Source organism: Schistocerca americana, chromosome 1 (genome assembly GCF_021461395.2).
Source record: "Schistocerca americana isolate TAMUIC-IGC-003095 chromosome 1, iqSchAmer2.1, whole genome shotgun sequence".
NCBI classification, from domain to species: Eukaryota; Metazoa; Arthropoda; class Insecta; order Orthoptera; family Acrididae; genus Schistocerca; species Schistocerca americana.
Genome location: NC_060119.1, coordinates 213655515 through 213676697, shown reverse-complemented (window position 1 = coordinate 213676697; position 21183 = coordinate 213655515). Strand labels below are relative to the sequence as shown.

The following is a 21183-nucleotide window of genomic DNA, read 5'->3' as shown; positions in this document are numbered from 1 at the left end:
TGCAGACCGCGTGAGACGACGCTTCATCCAGTCCCAAACATGCTCAATGGGGGACAGATCCGGAGATCTTGCTGGCCAGAGTAGTTGACTTACACCTTCTAGAGCACGTTGGGTGGCACGGGATACATGCGGACGTGCATTGTCCTGTTGGAACAGCAAGTTCCCTTGCCGGTCTAGGAATGGTAGAACGATGGGTTCGATGACGGTTTGGATGTACCGTGCACTATTCAGTGTCCCCTCGACGATCACCAGTGGTGTACGGCCAGTGTAGGAGATCGCTCCCCACACCATGATGCCGGGTGTTGGCCCTGTGTGCCTCGGTCGTATGCAGTCCTGATTGTGGCGCTCACCTGCACGGCGCCAAACACGCATACGACCATCATTGGCACCAAGGCAGAAGCGACTCTCATCGCTGAAGACGACACGTCTCCATTCGTCCCTCCATTCACGCCTGTCGCGACACCACTGGAGGCGGGCTGCACGATGTTGAGGCGTGAGCGGAAGACGGCCTAACGGTGTGCGGGACCGTAGCCCAGCTTCATGGAGACGGTTGCGAATGGTCCTCGCCGATACCCCAGGAGCAACAGTGTCCCTAATCTGCTGGGAAATGGCGGTGCGGTCCCCTACGGCACTGCGTAGGATCCTACGGTCTTGGCGTGCATCCGTGCGTCGCTGCGGTCCGGTCCCAGGTCGACGGGCACGTGCACCTTCCGCCGACCACTGGCGACAACATCGATGTACTGTGGAGACCTCACGCCCCACGTGTTGAGCAATTCGGCGGTACGTCCACCCGGCCTCCCGCATGCCCACTATACGCCCTCGCTCAAAGTCCGTCAACTGCACATACGGTTCACGTCCACGCTGTCGCGGCATGCTACCAGTGTTAAAGACTGCGAAGGAGCTCCGTATGCCACGGCAAACTGACTGACACTGACGGCGGCGGTGCACAAATGCTGCGCAGCTAGCGCCATTCGACGGCCAACACCGCGGTTCCTGGTGTGTCCGCTGTGCCGTGCGTGTAATCATTGCTTGTACAGCCCTCTCGCAGTGTCCGGAGCAAGTATGGTGGGTCTGACACACCGGTGTCAATGTGTTCTTTTTTCCATTTCCAGGAGTGTATAAATTCCTTGATACTTGAAAGAGTTACACACGCTTCAGTGAACACCGTCCTAAACTCGTAGGAGCTCTACGTTAAAAACAGTGAATTAAGTTTCTGTACTCGCACGCTCTTTAATGAGCAGCGTCTTGAAGTCCGTATAACTTGAGATTAAAACGTAAAAATAAATTTCCCACTTTAGGTATAAAACCAACGACCAAATGCAAGCTTAACAACTCTTCTGGTGAAATACTGAGAGCGAACAGTAATGAAATATCTAAGTTCGACAGAGATAGAAACTTCCAGTATACCTCTATCCAGCTAAAAGAACAGCAGTACAATTATACCAAGTCTCAATGAGCAAGGCCCTGACCACTTACGAGTCCTTGGCGCTACTTAGTGGAGATCTTCAGGCTGCTGGCTGCGACGGAACTGCTCTCCGGATTTTTTTTTTTCTTTGTTGCTATTTCAGCTTCCCACAACTTGGGCGAGCTGGCAGGGAATAAAAATCGCTCTTCAGCCAAAGGTTACATAAACTGTCTTTAAAAATGGTTAAAATACATTAAAGGTGGCAAATACAGACGATTTTCTAAAAAAAAACGTACAGGTGAACGATAATGACGATTTTTACATAAAAACAAGTGACAATGAACGACGATTTGTAAAATACACCTAGATAGAAAATATTCGTAACTTTTAGAACTCCTTTGACGATTTTATTTTATAATTAAAATATAAACACTGATGAAAGTGAATAATGCCATGGTGCAACGGCAATGGTGGGTCACACATGAAAAAATTGTCATGATGAAGGTGCGATGGTGTGCACGACTATGAAACCCTGTAGAAGCGCAGGTAGCGACAGCTAGGTGGGTTAAGAAGGAAGGAGAAAATGGAAGATTTTGTGAGGTGAAGTGTTGTTACTAAGGTGGGAAAGAGCGGTACTCGTACATCTCGGGACGGATTTCATCATTGGGTAGTGGAGTTGGTGAAAATTGTGGCGGGAGAGGATGGATAATGCATGGAGGTGCATGGGAGGTGAAATATGGATGTAGTGGCATGGCAGGGTACTTGCATTGGTCATTAGTGGTTCGGAAACTGAATGCTGCGACTGGGTTTTGAGATTAATGTATCGGATCTGAATGTGCTCTAGGAAGAAAAGGTGTGGGAAGTGGACGATTTGGTACAGGATCTGAGTTGGGGAATGTAGGTGGATGCAGAAGGTGAGGCAGAGGGCGTGTCGTTCCAGGATTACAACGGACTTATAGAATTTAAGCGAGGCAAAGATCCAGGCAACATTGCTGTAGCTTAGGATGGGGTGGATGAGTGATTTATAGGTAAGGATATGGTAGAAGGGTGTAGACCCCAGGTGCAACCTGTTGGTAGTTTTAGTGCCCCAGGGCAGCGTAATAGATCAGCTGCTTTTTACGATTTACATAAACTATCTGGCTGATGGCACTGACTGTTTGCCGATGTTGCACGAAAGTTGTGAACAAATCAATGAGGACTTGCAGAAAATAAATGCAGTTATCTCTCAATATTAATAAGTGTAACCTTCTGCGTATAACAAAGCGAAAATCTCCATTAATGTACGAGTACAAAATAAATGCCCAGTCTTTGGAAGAGGTAACATCCATCAAGTTTCTGGATCTGACTATTCGAAATGATCTCAAATGGAACGATCAGATTACGCAAGTAAAGGGTAAGGCCAACTCGGAGATTGTGATTTATTGGTAGAATCCTGAAGCGATGATGTCCTTCAACAAAGGAAATTGCTTACAATACTTTCGTTCGACCAGTCTTAGAGTATTGCTCGTCTGTATAGGACCCTTAACAGTTGGAGCGGCAAGATTCGTGACTGGTACATTTAGCCATCGCGAGAGCGTTGCAAATCTCATAGAAAGTTTGAAGTGGGACACACTTGCAGATAGATGACGCGCTAAACGGAAGGGGTTGCCCACTAAATGCCAAAATCCAATCTTCGTCGAGGGTGTAGTGCATATATCATTACCACCAACTTTCAAATCGTGCAATGATCACCATTCAAAGATAAGGTTCAAATGGCTCTGAGCACTATGAGACTTAACTGCTGAGGTCATCAGTCCCACAGACCTACTTAAACCTAACTAACCTAAGGACATCACACACATCCATGCCCGAGGCAGGATTCGAACCTGCGACCGTAGCAGTCGCGCGGTTCCAGACTGTAGCGCCTAGAACCGCTCGGGCACCCCGGCCGGCAAAGATAAGGGAAATTAGAGCTCGTACTGAGGCGGTCAGACAGTGGTTTTTCCCTCGCGGGATCGGCGAGTGCAACAGAGGTGGAGAAATATGGCGCGAATAGTGCCCTCCGCCACACACCACTTGGTGGCTAGCGGAGTATATACGTAGATATGTAGATGTAGATATGTAGAAGGAATTGTGCGACATAAACGAAAGTTGCTAGGCGTGTTTCTACATCTGAAAGATGATGTTTATTAAAATTTCGAGCCAACCGCACAAGAGTGGCGCTAGTTGCGCCACTTTAAGGATGCAAATCAGGTTTGCTTTAACTAGATAGTGTTACGGTCGTGAGCGTTAGTTACCTTTGTGATTGGACATGGTGAGTTGATATCCGTCATGGATGCCTTAAAGCGAGAAAGACGCCATTATCAACACCTCACTTTCAGACCGGAACCGCGCTGCTGCTACAGTCACAGGTTCGAATCCTGCCTCGGGCTTGGATGTGTGTGATGTCCTTAGTTTAGTTAATTTTAAGTAGTTCTAAGTCTAGGGGACTGATGACCTCAGCAGTTAAGTCCCATAATGCTCAGAGCCATTTGAACAAAAAAAAAACTGTCTAGGGAACTGATGACCTCAGATATTAAGTCCCATAGTGCTTAGAGACATCTTTGAACAACTTGAAAGGGTACAGTATCGCCCGACATTGAAAATAGGTAATAACAACTCAATTTCACTTAACACCCCGAAGCCGGATACCAGTGTAGAAAAGAAGGACAATTTATTTATTTAATTGATCACATGTGCACTCCCACAAAATAAATCCCTATATCCAATTTGGTGAGATCTGCAAAATGAATGAATGTATGGTCGTCTTCTAACCGCAGATAGTGTATGGGCAATATATGATCATCTTTGAGACGATCCTTTGGTCACCTTTGGTGGAACCAAAGAGATGAAATTTATCTGAGCTTTGAGCGCCTGAAATATGGCTGACCAATACGATAACATGGTGCGCCCCCACCTCGACGGAGGTGCGAGCTGACCTGAAGAACGGCCATGTTTCAGCACTCTGGCGCTGGATCTTTCGTTGGTAAGACCTGTCTTAGGTGTGCTCCGTGAAGACAAAAGAGTGGAGACATGGTATGCTTGTGAAATACTTAAAGAGTAGTTTGGAATAATTATTTCTTTGTTTCAGGAGCTTTTGGGGGGGAGAATTAAATGACAGGCAGGTAATATTCGGAAGTGACCAACGGTCACAATGAAACCACGTGTAGAAATAAGTTGAAATAGTTCCGAGCGCTGAAGTTAAGCTGAATTACTGACGTGTGTACTATAAGTTGGAAATATTTAAGAAACGGCGTGTGCAGGACTTGAAATTAGAGACGAGTATTTCCACGTGCTGAGTACTGCGTATGAGACAAAGGTTAAAGAGAAGTACTCGTCCATGGTATCAGTTGAGGACTCGCGTGTGTGACGAATATGTTCTTAACATTACTTTGCGTGTTATGTTTCCGTCTGACGCTTGATTCAAACTATAATACTCTGAGAGTGAAGCAAGGTAAGTCAGCCGTCTATCCAGCAACGCCACTTGGCTTGCACTGCACAGGAAGACGTGCATATATCCTCCAGAGTTCATAGTAGGAAAGAAAAGTTACGAAGTGGGGCAGTGTCGTGTGAAACTGGGATGAATAGTAATTGAAGTGGGAAAGCTGAAAGTGATGTGATTATAACGATGTGACTATTCCTTGTGCTGTATTCCATGTTGCCAGTGCGGTGTATTTCATGTAATTTAAGTACGTGTGGTTTGCATGGGAGAGTAGCAAGATAGGTTCAGAGGCAGTGGGTTATGCATGTTCCTTTTTGTACCGCTCGGTCTGGATGAAATTTTCGTGATGATGGGTGTGAGAGTCGAAGTGTGAGATATAGCAAAAGATCCACCATCGTATCCAGAAAGTGCACTGTAGTGTTAGACAATTATGAGACCACAGGATAGAGAATCACCAATGTAAAGCCATGCCCACTGGGCGGAGTTTCTCATGAGTAATTGTTGTAGAAAATGTAATGGTGTGTTTAGGTTATAGAATTTATCGGAATAAAAAAAATAGTGAAAAGAAAAAGATTGGTGGCCTTTTCCTTCGAATAGTATGTTGTCATGATCCAGAATTTATGATGTGTGCGCCATTCATATTCAGTGTGATGGCCACGTGTTGATCAAAGTCGTTGAGTAAGAAAGAAAATGTGGTATTGCCAGTGAGTAGTGAACAGTCAGAGTTGTGTAAATTACTAATAGTCAGATGTGCGTTATCCGTTTCCGTTGCCTAATATTCAAACAGGAGAATAATTTGTAACTTAATTGTGAGTACTAGAGCTCATGTTACTTGACAAATAAGAATGAATCCACTCGCTCGGCAGACTACTCATCTTGCAGGCCTGACTGCTTGATGCCACAGTATGACCAAGGCATGTGGGTGCCTCTCAAACTCACTGAGTATGAACGAGGTTGTATAACAGGGCTACGAGAAGCTGGACATCCTTCTGCGATACTGCAGGAAGACTTGGTAGGAATGTAGCCATTGTACATGACTCTGGCAACAGTAGTCACTGGAATGTACTGTCGCAAGATGACCGGACTCCGGACGGCCACGTGGCACTACCGGGAGGGAAGAGCACCGTGTTGCGCGTATGGTTCTGGGTCATCACACTGCATCTGCAACACCAGTTGGTAACACAGCGAACTCTTAAAAATCGGTTATTTCAAGGACAGCTTCGATCCAGACGCCCTGTAGCGTGCATTCCGTCGACCCCAAGCGACCGCCATTTGCGTCTTCAGTGGTGGAAATCAAATGAACGTACGGCATTGTGGGTTGGGAGTCCCCCATTCGGGGAAGTTCGGCCGCCGAAGGCAAGTACTTATTGCATTCGACGCCATATTGGGCGACTTGCGAGTCGGAGATGGGGATGAAATGATGATGAGGACAACGCAACACCCAGTCCCTGAGCGGAGAAAATCTCCTGACCCAGCCGGGATTCGAACCAAGGCTTCTAGGCGTGGCATTCCGCCGCGCTGACCACTCAGCCAACGGGGACGGACGTCTTCAGTGGTGACAAGGGAGAGCTCATTGGAGGGCAAGTTGGAGGTCTGTTGTGTTTTCTGATGAAAGCTGGTCCTGACTCTGTTCCAGTGATGGGCGTTTGTTCGTTAGGAGGCCAGTTGAAAGCCTGCACGCTACGTCGCAGGTTCGAATCCTGCCTCGGGCATGGCTGTGTGTGATGTCCTTAGGTTAGTTAGGTTTAAGTGCTTCTAACAAGGGAACCTCCCCATCGCACCCCCCTCAGATTTAGTTATAAGTTGACACAGTGGATAGGCCTAGTGAAACTAAACACAGATCAATCGAGAAAACAGGAAGAAGTTGTGTGGAAATATGAAAAAATATGCAAAATATACAAACTGAGTAGTCCATGCGCAAGATATGCAACAACAAGGAAAGAGCAAGCCCAAGAGTGCTGTGGTCCTGTGGTTAGCGTCAGCAGCTGCGGACAGAGAGGTCCTAGGTTCAAGCCTTCCCTTGGGTGAAAAATTTAACTTTTTTTGAGTTTATGTGGCAAACGCTTATGTTTTCATCTCTTTTTTGGGAGTGATTATCATATCCACAAGAAAACCTAAAGCGGGCAAGGTAGAAGAATCTTTTTACCCATTCGCCAAGTGTACAAGTTAGGTGGGTTGACAACATATTCCTGTCATGTGACGCACATGCCGTCGCCAGTGTTGTATAGAATATATCAGACGTGTTTTCCTGTGGAGGAATCGGTTGACCTATGGCCTTGCGATCAAATGTTTTCGGTTCCCATTGGAGAGGCACGTCCTTTCGTCTACTAATCGCACAGTTTTGCGGTGCGGTCGCAAAACACAGACACTAAACTTATTACAGTGAACAGAGACGTCAATGAACGAACGGACAGATCATAACTTTGCAAAAATAAAGAAGATAAACTTTTCACCCGAGAGCAGAACTGAACCAAAGACCTCTCATTCCGCAGCTGCTCACGCTAACCACGGGACCACGGCGCTCCTGAGTTCAGATTTTCCTTGATGTTGTATATCTTGCACATGGACTACTCAGTTTGTATATTTTGCTTATTTTTTCATAGTTACAAACAACTTCTTCCTGTTTTCTCGATTGATCTGTGTTTAGTTTCTCAAGTGCCATCCACTGTGCCAACTTATAACTAAATCTGAGGGGGGTGCGATGGGGAGGTTCCCTTGTAAGTTCTAGGGGACTGATGACCTAAGATGTTAAGTCCCATAGTGCTCAGAGCCATTTGAACCATTTTTTTGAAAGCCTGCAACCAAGCTGTCTAAGTGCTAGACACACTGGACCTAACCTGGAGTCATGGTCTAGGGTGCGATTTCGTATGACAGCAAGAGCACGACCGTGGTTATCCAACCGTCCCTGACTGGGAACTTATACTTCAATCTGGTAATTCGACCTGTTCTGCTGCCATTCATGAACGGCATTCCAGTGGGTGTTTTCCAACGGGCGTAACGCTCGCCATGCTCTACAGAGTGTCGACATGTTGCTTTGGCCTGCACAATCACCAGATCTGTCTCCAATCCAGCACATGTGGGACATCATCGGACGAAAACTTCAGCGTCTTCCACAAACAATATTAACCGTCCCTGTATTGACCGACCAAGTGCAACAGGCACAGAATTCCACCCCACAAACTGGCATCTAAGCACCTGTACAATAAAATGCATTCGCATTTGCTTGCCTGTATTCAACATTCTGGTTGTTACATCGGTTATTAATGTACCAGGATTTCATATTTGCATTGGCTTATCTCACGCTTACGTTAACCTGTGATCTTGGAATGTTAATCACTCAAATATACCGCGTGGTCAAAAAGTCAGTATAAATTTGAAAACTGAATAAATCACGGAATAATGTAGATAGAGAGGTACAAATTGGTACACATGGAATGACATGGGGTTTTATTAGAACCAAAAAATAAAAACGTTCAAAAAATGTCCGACAGGTGGCGCTTCATCTGATCAGAATAGCAATAATTAGCATAACAAAGTAAGACAAAGCAAAGATGTTGTTCTTTACAGGAAATGCTCAATATGTCCACCATCATTCCTCAACAATAGCTGTAGTCGAGGAATAATGTTGTGAAAAGCACTGTAAAGCATGTCCGGAGTTATGATGAGGCATTGGCGTCAGATGTTGTCTTTCAGCATCCGTAGAGATGTCGGTCGATCACGATACACTTGCGACTTCAGGTAACCCTAAAGCCAATAATCGCACGGACTGAGGTCTGGGGACCTGGTAGGCCAAGCATGACGAAAGTGGCGGCTGAGCACACGATCATCACCAAACGACGAGCGCAAGAGATCTTTCACGCGTATAGCAATATGGGGTGATTTTTTTTTTCTAATAAAACCCCATGTCATTCCAAGCATGTGTGTCAATTTTTGCCTCTCAATCTACATTATTCCGCGGTTTATTAAGTTTCGAGATTTATACTGACTTTTTGATCACCCGGTATTACCAAAACAAATGTATTCCTTAAATCTCATTACTCTACATTAAATATTTTTTGGTGCTGCGACTTTTTTCCACGTGTGCAGTCTTCCGTCTACCCTGAATCAAGTGGCGGAAGTCCAATTATAACCACCCTGTATTTTGTTGACTCCCATCTAAACATGGTAACATGATCATGTTGTTTTCCCCCAAATGCTATTCGAGAGCAGAATGATACAGAAATTGTGTGGAAGTGGATCTATGGATTCTCTGCAGACACATGAATTAGAGATCAGTCATGTAGATATACACTCCTGGAAATGGAAAAAAGAACACATTGACACCGGTGTGTCAGACCCACCATACTTGCTCCGGACACTGCGAGAGGGCTGTACAAGCAATGATCACACGCACGGCACAGCGGACACACCAGGAACCGCGGTGTTGGCCGTCGACTGGCGCTAGCTGCGCAGCATTTGTGCACCGCCGCCGTCAGTGTCAGCCAGTTTGCCGTGGCATACGGAGCTCCATCGCAGTCTTTAACACTGGTAGCATGCCACGACAGCGTGGACGTGAACCGTATGTGCAGTTGACAGACTTTGAGCGAGGGCGTATAGTGGGCATGCGGGATGCCGAGTGGACGTACCGCCGAATTGCTCAACACGTGGGGCGTGAGGTCTCCACAGTACATCGATGTTGTCGCCAGTGGTCGGCGGAAGGTGCACGTGCCCGTCGAACTGGGACCGGACCGCAGCGACGCACGGATGCACGCCAAGACCGTAGGATCCTACGCAGTGCCGTAGGGGACCGCACCGCCACTTCCCAGCAAATTAGGGACACTGTTGCTCCTGGGGTATCGGCGAGGACCATTCGCAACCGTCTCCATGAAGCTGGGCTACGGTCCCGCACACCGTTAGGCCGTCTTCCGCTCACGCCCCAACATCGTGCAGCCCGCCTCCAGTGGTGTCGCGACAGGCGTGAATGGAGGGACGAATGGAGACGTGTCGTCTTCAGCGATGAGAGTCGCTTCTGCCTTGGTGCCAATGATGGTCGTATGCGTGTTTGGCGCCGTGCAGGTGAGCGCCACAATCAGGACTGCATACGACCGAGGCACACAGGGCCAACACCCGGCATCATGGTGTGGGGAGCGATCTCCTACACTGGCCGTACACCACTGGTGATCGTCGAGGGGACACTGAATAGTGCACGGTACATCCAAACCGTCATCGAACCCATCGTTCTACCATTCCTAGACCGGCAAGGGAACTTGCTGTTCCAACAGGACAATGCACGTCCGCATGTATCCCGTGCCACCCAACGTGCTCTAGAAGGTGTAAGTCAACTACCCTGGCCAGCAAGATCTCCGGATCTGTCCCCCATTGAGCATGTTTGGGACTGGATGAAGCGTCGTCTCACGCGGTCTGCACGTCCAGCACGAACGCTGGTCCAACTGAGGCGCCAGGTGGAAATGGCATGGCAAGCCGTTCCACAGGACTACATCCAGCATCTCTACGATCGTCTCCATGGGAGAATAGCAGCCTGCATTGCTGCGAAAGGTGGATATACACTGTACTAGTGCCGACATTGTGCATGCTCTGTTGCCTGTGTCTATGTGCCTGTGGTTCTGTCAGTGTGATCATGTGATGTATCTGACCCCAGGAATGTGTCAATAAAGTTTCCCCTTCCTGGGACAATGAATTCACGGTGTTCTTATTTCAATTTCCAGGAGTGTATATGGTTTCTATTGACCTAGCAGGCAAGTGACAGCAGAAGTATTCTATTCATCATAGAAACAGAAGCACTCTATATGAAAAATATGTTTTGCTCTGCATCATCTGATGCTGGGTTTCCGATAAGTTCGCAGAGCTCACACATTCAGTATAGCCGGAAGGCATTTCTCTGCCCTTCCTTCATGGCGACGATGATGATGACTACAGACAGTATTTTCAATTTCACCATTACTGAAGAAATTCCTGTTTTCCGATAACCGTGCCATTTATGATACATAACTGGTTAAGCTGAAATGCTATTTAACTGGGACAGCAAGCTATGGAAGCATCGGAGCAGGAAGAGATGTTGGCACACAGCCAAGACACAGATAATGTGCTGTTATCAAAATTGTTAGCACGTATATAGGGCACCTAGGGGTATAACTGCAGATATTTCTATTGGTGACTGAGGATGGTGTACTGAACAACGCGTGTAATTCATTTGAGACTAATAATTGTAGCGATTTGGAGTAGTGTGTTTTTAAGTCGATTAGCACCTCCAAGTGCACGTGGCACGACCAGCCCATTAATGCCCATTTTCCTCTCGGCAGCTGGTCAGGCGTCGAAGACGCGTGGACGCAAAACGCTAAGCCTATACAAGCAGGTGTAGTCCACTTAGTGGTGTAGTTATGACCGAGCAGAAAACATCAGGTGGTAAATTACATGACATGTTTGTGGGAAGATAGTTCGACACAGAAAAAAACTACCATACACTGATGTGTGTACATATTAAGGGCCGCGCGGGATTAGCCGCACGGTCTAGGACGCTGCAGTCATGGACTGTGAGGCTGGTCCCGGCGGACGTTCGAGTCCTCCCTCGGGCATGGGTGTGTGTGTTTGTCCTTAGGATAATTTAGGTTAAGTAGTGCGTAAGCTTAGGGACTGATGACCTTAGCAGTTAAGTCCCTTAAGATTTCACACACATTTGAACATTTTAGCCGCGAGGGATTAGCCAAGAGGTCTCAGGCGCTGCAGTCATGGGCTGTGCGGCTGGTCCCGGCGGAGGTTCGAGTCCTCCCTCGGGCATGAGTGTGTGTGTTTGTCCGTAGGATAATTTAGGTTAAGTAGTGAGTAAGCTTAGGGACTGATGACCTTAGCAGTTAAGTCCCTTAAGATTTCACACACATTTGAACATTTTAGCCGCGCGGGATTAGCCAAGAGGTCTCAGGCGCTGCAGTCATGGACTGTGCCGCTGGTCCCGGCGGAGGTTCGAGTCCTCCCTCGGGCATGAGTGTGTGTGTTTGTCCGTAGGATAATTTAGGTTAAGTAGTGAGTAAGCTTAGGGACTGATGACCTTAGCAGTTAGGTCCCATAAGATTTCATACACACATAAAAACATCTGCATTTACACCCATTACATCCTGTGTATTAGGATCATGTCGTGAGATAAATGAAAATAAACATATGTTCGTCATATGTAATTTATTTTACGATAATACTGTAGAAAACAATTGTAAGGTTTTTAGAAAGAACGTAGTATCCATATATACATGTCACAGTACAAAATATTCAGTACTTCAACAATAATATAGCTAACAAGAAAACAGAATGTGAAACATGCGATAGTATGATCTGCTGTGCGTTTAATTTTTTTTTTTTTTTTTTGCTTGAACTGGAAAGTAATTATCAAAAAAGAAAGTGCTACTGTCTGTGTAGGAAATTATAATACATGTTGCTTTAATCTGTTGTTTGTATACCCACACTTGCAGATACAGTTAAGAACTGGCGTCTTATGGATCATCTACATAAAAGTCACATCTAAGAACGTCAGACGTATATTACTTATGATGTAGAAGGAAGTCTATAACGTCCATAAATATCCACCATGTCCAATGATGTTATTTGAGTGGATGTAAGCGTATACTTCATAAAAATAGCACAAGTAAATATTCAATATGCTAACTATTATGTATAATAAAGAATTTACCTAAATGTAAAACAGATAAAATAGCGAATAAAATACGATTTGAAACTTAATCTTTTCACTAGCGCAGAACTAGCCCTGATCACTCGACTGCCATCTTGCCAAGTTTATGATAGATAATAAATATAACTCCTGGCATTTAACGGTGAATGTATGGCATGTGCCAACAGATACATCCATTTTATTTCCATATTTCTGTAGCACACTCATACTGTATTCCATCACAGAATCACTATTACGCGTTACTGAAAACACTGGAATACCAGACCAAAAATCTATATCTGTCTCGACCATCATGCTATCATAACTTGCAACTCTTAACAGTGTAAAATATCGTTTTTTAGTGTGAAGTTCTAATGCATCGTAAATTGTGCTAAGAGGTTACGAAATCATTCAAATTGTGGGCGTGGCAAGATAAATGAAACACCAGATCTCTTCTCAATTGCCAGCGAGCTTTGTTCCAAAGAGCAGTTCTGTTTTTACATCAAGACAAGAGAGCTTATAGTATGCTCGAGCGTATAATGAACTGACAAAGTGTAACTTGTAATCTCGTCAAAAATGCTACTACAGAGTCCAAAGACTAGATGTGTGTGTCGCAATCACAGATAAAAGAGAGGCAACGACAAAAATTATTCGTAGGAATGAGGATTGTCAGTAATAACGCTGTTCTTGGCAATGTTCGGCTGTCAGTTGTGCGCCGTACGCTAAACGCCAGACACTTTCGGGACTTACAGCCGCAAGGCGAACAAGGACAACACCGGGGTCACAGATTGCAGGTACTGTAGTGATCCACTGCTTTCCGCTGCAGTGCGGGTAGAGGGCAACGAGCAGCCAGACGCGAGGTAGATTTCGCTGCGCTGCCCGTCAAATGTTCCCTCGGCGTCAAAGCCGTGACGATGTGCAGGAGCTGCCGCTTGCGCAGGGACGGACGAGCGCGGCTCAGGATTCCGGGAGCGCTCGCTGCTGCAGCAACAGGTGTCGCAAACTGTGCGCCTCTTCCCGCAGGGTCACCAACTGCGCACGAAGCACCGCGTTCTCGTGTTCCAGCATCGCCGCCCTCAGAGCTATCTGCAACCAAACACAATCTCCACTACAATCAGCTATAACACTGCATGTACAGGGTGTTACAAAGTCTTTGCACCAAACGTCTACGATGGTAGATCACATCATAGGAACAACTTCTCTTAGAGACAAAACATTTGCTGACGCTTACCAATATATAGAGGGTCTATACAAGGGCGATGTACTTGAGGACAATATTGTGGAAATGGAAGACGATGTAGATGAAGATGAAATGGGAGATATGATACTGCGTGATGAGTTTGACGGAGCACTGAAAGATCTGAGTCGAAACAAGGCCCAGGGAGTAGACAACATTCCATTAGAACTACTGACGGCCTTGGGAGAGCCAGTCCTGACAAAACTCTACCATCTGGTGAGCAAGATGTATGAGACAGGCGAAATACCCTCAGACTTCAAGAACAATATAATAATTCCAATCCCAAAGAAAGCACGTGTTGACAGATGTGAAAATTACCGAACAATGCGTTTAATAAGCCACAGCTGCAAAATACTAACGGGAATTCTTTACAGACGAATGGAAAAACTAGTAGAAGCCGACCTCGGGGAAGATCAGTTTGGATTCCGTAGAAATATTGGAATACGAGATGCAATACTGACCCAACGACTTATCTTAGAAGCTATATTAAGGAAAGGCAAACCTACGTTTCTAGCATTTGTAGACTTAGAGAAAGCTTTTGACAATGTTGACTGGAATACTCTCTTTCAAATTCTAAAGGTGGCAGGGGTAAAATACAGGGAGCGAAAGGCTATTTACAATTTGTACAGATACAAGATGGCAGTTATAAGAGTCGAGGGACATGAAAGGGAAGCAGTGGCTGGGAAGGGAGTGAGACAGGGTTGTAGCCCTTCCCCGATGTTATTCAATCTTTATATTGAGCAAGCAGTGAAGGAAACAAAAGAAAAATTCGGAGTAGGTATTAAAATCCATGGAGAAGAAATAAAAACTTTGAGGTTTGCTGAAAGCAGTAAAGGAGTTTTGCTATTTGGGGAGCAAAATAACTGATGATAGTCGAAGTAGAGAGGATATAAAATGTAGACTGGCAATGGCAAGGAAAGCGTTTCTGAAGAAGAAAAATTTGTTAACATCGAATATAGATTTAAGTGTCAGGAAGTCATTTCTGAAAGTATTGTATGGAGTGTAGCCATGTATGGAAGTGAAATATGGACGATAAATAGTTTGGACAAGAAGAGAATAGAAGGTTTCGAAATGTGGTGCTACAGAAGAATGCTGAAGATTAGATGGGTAGATGACATAACTAATGAAGAGGTATTGAACAGGATTGAGGAGAGGTTTGTGGCACAACTTGACTAGAAGAAGGGATCAGTTGGTAGGGCATGTTCTGAGGCATCAAGGGATCACCAATTTAGTACTGGAGGGCAGCGTGGAGGGTAACAGTCGTAGAGGGAGACCAAGAGATGAATACACTAAGCAGATTCAAAAGGATGTAGGTTGCAGTAGGTACTGGGAGATGAAGAAGCTTGCACAGGATAGAGTAGCATGGAGAGCTGCATGAAACCAGTCTCAGGAGTGAGGACCACAACAACAACAACCAATGACACTACTTTCTTGTGCTTTCTTCTTTTGCTACTGCCTATATCCCGCATTGTGTGCAGGGTCGGCATGGTTAAGTACGGGTTTGGCACGGTTAATTTTTTGGGGTGGCTGGATGCCCTTCCTGCCGCCACCTCCCCCACCTGGGACCGAATGAGTGGACCCCAGCTGTCGGCGTCTAGTGGTCTAGTGTAAATCGTGAAATAGTTTGAATGTGCTTCAAATGTCTGCGAGTCGTGTAACTGAGGCGGGACGTGGAGACCAGTCCGGTATTCACCTAGTAGAATGTGGAAAACCGCCTAAAAATCACATCCAGGCTGACCGCCACACCGGCCGTCGTCGTTAATCCGCCAGGCGGATTCGATCCGAGGCCAGCGCGCCTACCCGAGTCCAGGAAGCAGCGCGTTGGCGCTCTCGGCTACCCTGTCGGGTTTACCAACGACACTACGAATCCTTACGTATTCGCAGGCCGTGGGACGACGATATTTCACTACACTAATACGCTCTATTAACTAGGTGTACTGCGTACTACCCACCGCAGTAAACTGATGGAGTGATTTTCAGCAAGAAAATCATAAGAATGAGTATCTCTAAGTGGAAAAAGATACACTGCTCAAAAGTATTAGAGAACTTGACTTTGGGCGTCTGCTGTACTCCACTTAGCAATAATTGAGGACTGGGTATGTTATCAAATTATACCTTTACCCGTTGTTGTTGTTGTGGTCCAGTCCAGAGACTGGTTTGATGCAGTTCTCCATGCTACTCTACCTCCTCATTAGTTATGTGATCTACCCATCTAATATTCAGCATTCTTCTGTAGCACCACATTTCGAAACCTTCTATTCTCTTCTTGTCCAAACTATTTATCGTCCATATTTCACTTCCATACATGGCTACACTCCATACAAATACTTCAGAAACGACTTCCTGACACTTAAATCTACACTCGATGTTAACAAATTTCTCGTCTTCAGAAACGCCTTCCTTGCCATTGCCAGCTTACATTTTGCTCCCCAAATAGCAAAACTCATTTACTACTTTAAGCGTCTCATTTCCCCATCTAATACCCTCAGCATCACCCGATTTCATTCGAATACATTCCATTACCCTCGTTTTGCTTTTGTTGATGTTCATCTTATATCCTCCTTTCAAGACACTGTTCTTTCCGTTCAGCTGTTCTTCCACGTCCTTTGGTGTTTGTGACAGAATTACACTGTCATCGGCGAACCTCAAAGTTTTTATTTCTTCTCCATGGATTTTAATTCCTACTCCAAACTTTTCTTTTGTTTTCTTTATTGCTTGCTCAATATACAGATTGAATAACATCGGGGAGAGGCTACAGCCCTGTCTCACTCCCTCTCAATATACAGATTGAATAACATCGGGGAGAGGCTACAGCCCTGTCTCACTCCCTTCCCAGCCACTGCTTCCCTTTGGTGCCCCTCGACTCTTATAACTGCCATCTGGTTTCTGTACAAATTGTAAATAGCCTTTCGCTCCCTGTATTTTACCCCTACCACCTTCAGAATTTGAAAGAGAGTATTCCAGTCAACATTGTCGAAAGCTTTCTCTACGTCTACAAATGCTATAAACGTGGGTGTGCCTTTCCTTAATCTATTTTCTAAGATAAGTCGTAGCGTCAGTATTGCTTTACGTGTTCCAACATTTCTACGGAATCCAAACTGATCTTCCCCGAGGTCGGCATCTACCAGTTTTTCCATTCGTCTATAAAGAACCTTTACCTATGACAAATTAATTACAGAAAAAATCGTTACATCCTCTTATTGTTCAGATAAAAACCTGAAATGTAGGAAAGGCGTCGAAAACAAAGTTGGGTGCTTTTCATTGCACTGTGAGAGCTTCAATAACGTGTATACCCTCCGTGAGCGTTTATCACTGCTATGTGGCGTGCTCCTTATAAGTCTATGGACTGAGGTATCTGTTCCCATTCTTCAATGAGAGTCCATGAGAGTTCTTGGACAGTATGTAGTGGAAGACAATGACCACGAAAACGACTTTTAAGCATGTCTCACATACGCACGATGGGATTTAGGTTGAAACTCAGCGCCAGCCATTCCAGTACTTCAACCTCCAGGGTTCGCCAGACATCCCTGCTGACGTCACCACATAGGACCTGGCATTAGAACGAATTCACAGCTACCACTGTATGCAAGAGCCACCATATAGTCCAACAGGATCTGTTCGCTGTACTGCCTGGGTGTAAGGCGACTACGGACAACGGCAAGCTCTGTATGGCTGTCAAAACTGAAGCCTCCCCACAGCGTCATATGAACCTTGGAAATCTGTCGATTTCCTGGACAACATTTGACGGCTAGCGCTCACCACGAGTCTCCACAACTGAACACGGGCATCACCCTCCTTTAGAGGATATGTGGACTCGTCTGTGAAAAATCCTTCTTTCCAGTGACGAAGTTGCCAGGTGACTTGGGAATGGCAGAACTGAAGGCGAACTGCAAGATGTGTCAAGTGGGGTATTCTAATGGGACATCTGGGTCGCACAGTCCTTTCTCGTAGCCTGTTCATTACACAGGGTACAGCGGCCCCAATGCCACTTCTGAGGTCGCCCTGCAGTGCTCTGGTGGTCATGATGATGATGATGATGATGTTTGGTTTGTGGGGCGCTTAACTGCGTGGTTATCAGCGCCCTTACAAATTCTCAACCTTTGGTCAGTCCAAACTCGCCACTTTCATGAATGATGATGAAATGATGAGGGCAACATAAACACCTACTCATCTCGAGGCAGGTGAAAATCCCTGATCCCGCCGGGAATCGAACCCGGGATACCGTGCTCGGGAAGCGAGAACGCAACTGCGAGACCACGACCTGCGGACTGCTCTCGTGGTATCACTACGATGCCTCAACCCAGAGATGGTCAGATTTCGGCCTTTACCTGGCGTGGGGTGGCAATGCGCCGGCAACCTTGTTCAACTCGCCTTATGTACCGACCTATCTCCCTGTAGCGTGTCCACAACCTGTGGATCACACATGGAGAGGGATTGGCATCTGCAGCACCACGACCAAAAGTCCATCTTTTTTGGATCAAGCAGACCGTTCTTGCAAACTGCACTGCATTAACGCGATGGATTAGCCGAGCGGTCTAGGGCGCTGCAGTCATGGACTGTGCGGTTGATCCCGGCGGAGGTTCGAGTCCTCCCTGGGGCATGCGTGTGAGTGTTTGTCCTTAAGATAATTTAGGTTAAGTAGTGTGTAAGCTTAGGAACTGATGACCTTTCACACACATTTGAACATTTTTGAACACTGCATTAAGATGTCGCATTACATGTGCTTGGTTGAATACAATGTCCACAAAAGACAACTGACATCTATGTACGTCACTAGAAAATTCTGGGACCCCAGTACTTCCTTCCTTCTCAGGGATCAGCTGACTCGGTAATGCATAACACACTTAATAAATGGTGTTGCCTACACTGAAAGCGAAGACCCCGAGAGATAATATAAGGCCACAGGTAACGACTGTCTCATAACAGATTTGACGTACCACAGGTTAGTAAACGTGTTTCGCTAATTCTTTTGTACGATGTATTTTAGTACGTAGTCAAGAACTCTAATTTTTGCTGGACCTATCCCCTTTCACAAGGAGCAGATGGCTGGATTATAGGCAACACACAACGATGCAAAGTGCCTATGCCATGCCACTTCTCAGGGGCCAGATATCGCCTATCGCCACAGAGAAGAGTCACTGAACATTTTGTCCCTGACAAAAGTTTTTTCCCGTGCTATGATCTATCACCCAGAGACATTTGATGCAAAGACTTTGAAACGCTATGTATATAAGGGTGAGTCAAATGAAAACGTGAAATATTTCTAACAAAAATACATTAATTATAAAATTAATTGTAGAGCACAGGTGGCTAAAAGACGTAAAACTTCTCGACATTTCATTCTCCAGTATAACTCAGGAACAGACAGATTGTTGATACACAGGTCACTAATGGTGTTGATGTTCACACGTCACATGCGAGCGATTTACACCGAATGGCCAAAGAAACTGGTATAGGGATGTGTATTCCAATACAGAGATATGTAAACACCCACAATACGGCACTGCGGTCGGCAACGCCTATACAAGGCTGCAAGTGTCTGGTGCAGTTGTTAGATCGGTTACTGCTGCTACAATGGCATGTTACCAAGATTTAAGTGAGTTTGAACGAGGTGTTATAGCAGGTGCACGAGCTATGGGACACAGCATCTCCGATGAAGTGGAGATTTTCCCGTACGACCATTTCACGAGTGTATCGTGAATACCAGGAATCCGGTAAAACAAATCTCCGACATCGCTGCGGCCAGAAAAAGATCCTGCAAGAATGGGACCAACGACGACTGAAGAGAATCGTTCAACATGACAGAAGTGCAATCCTTCCACAAACTGCTGCAGATTTCAATGCTAAGCCATCAACAAGTGTCAGCGTGCAAACCATTCAAAGAAACATAATCGATATGGGCTTTCGGAGCCGAAGGCCCATTCGTGTACCCTTGATGACAGCACGACACAAAGCTTTACACGTCGCCTGGGCCCGTCAACACCAACACGACTGTTGATGGCTGTAAACATGTTGCCAGGTCGGACAAGTCTCGTTTCAAATTGTATTGAGAGGATGGACTTCTACGGGTATGGAGACAATCTCATGAATCCATGGACGGTGCATTTCAGCAGGGGACTATTCAAGCTGGTGGAGGCTCAGTAAAGGTGAGGGGCGTGTGCAGTTGGAGTGACATAGGACCACTGATACGTCTAGATATGACTCTGACAGGTGCCAAGCACTTAAGCACTCTGATCACCCGCATCCATTCATTGTGCATTCCGACGGACTTGGGCAATTCCAGCAGGATAACGCGACACCCAAGACGTCCAGAATTGCTATAGAGTGTCTCCAGGAACACTGTTCTGAGTTTAAACACTTCCACTGGCCACTAAACGCCCCAGACATGAACATTGTTGGGCATATCTGCGACGCCTTGCAATGTGCTGTTTAGTAGAGACCTCCACCCCCTCGTACTCGTACGGATTTATGGACACCCGTGCAGTATTCATGGTATAAACTCCCTCTAGCATTACTTCAGACGTTAGCCGAGTCCATGCCACGTCGTGTTGCGGTACTTCTACGTGCTCGTGGGGGCCCTTACACGATATTGGGCAGATGTACCAGTTTCTTTGGATCTTCAGTGTATATGAGTGTGACTGTAACTTACAATGCTGGCCATTACAACGGAAATACTAGAAAGGATAACAAATAACGGAAATGTACACTCCTGGAAATGGAAAAAAGAACACATTGACACCGGTGTGTCAGACCCACCATACTTGCTCCGGACACTGCGAGAGGGCTGTACAAGCAATGATCACACGCACGGCACAACGGACACACCAGGAACCGCGGTGTTGGCCGTCGACTGGCGCTAGCTGCGCAGCATTTGTGCACCGCCGCCGTCAGTGTCAGCCAGTTTGCCGTGGCATACGGAGCTCCATCGCAGTCTTTAACACTGGTAGCATGCCACGACAGCGTGGACGTGAACCGTATGTGCAGTTGACAGACTTTGAGCGAGGGCGTATAGTGGGCATGCGGGATGCCGAGTGGACGTACCGCCGAATTGCTCAACACGTGGGGCGTGAGGTCTCCACAGTACATCGATGTTGTCGCCAGTGGTCGGCGGAAGGTGCACGTGCCCGTCGAACTGGGACCGGACCGCAGCGACGCACGGATGCACGCCAAGACCGTAGGATCCTACGCAGTGCCGTAGGGGACCGCACCGCCACTTCCCAGCAAATTAGGGACACTGTTGCTCCTGGGGTATCGGCGAGGACCATTCGCAACCGTCTCCATGAAGCTGGGCTACGGTCCCGCACACCGTTAGGCCGTCTTCCGCTCACGCCCCAACATCGTGCAGCCCGCCTCCAGTGGTGTCGCGACAGGCGTGAATGGAGGGACGAATGGAGACGTGTCGTCTTCAGCGATGAGAGTCGCTTCTG

General features: G+C 46.4%; 1 protein-coding gene across 1 annotated transcript in view; it reads right to left on the bottom strand.

The window, feature by feature from the left end:
• Positions 1-12640: 12640 nt before the first annotated feature.
• Positions 12641-21183, bottom strand: part of LOC124620147 — a 30872-nt gene continuing 22329 nt past the window's right edge. Inside the window, 2 exon segments of the mRNA XM_047146852.1 lie at positions 12641-13504; positions 13507-13605. Of these exon segments, the coding sequence (XP_047002808.1) occupies positions 13301-13504; positions 13507-13605 (303 nt within the window). The 3' untranslated portion in view covers positions 12641-13300.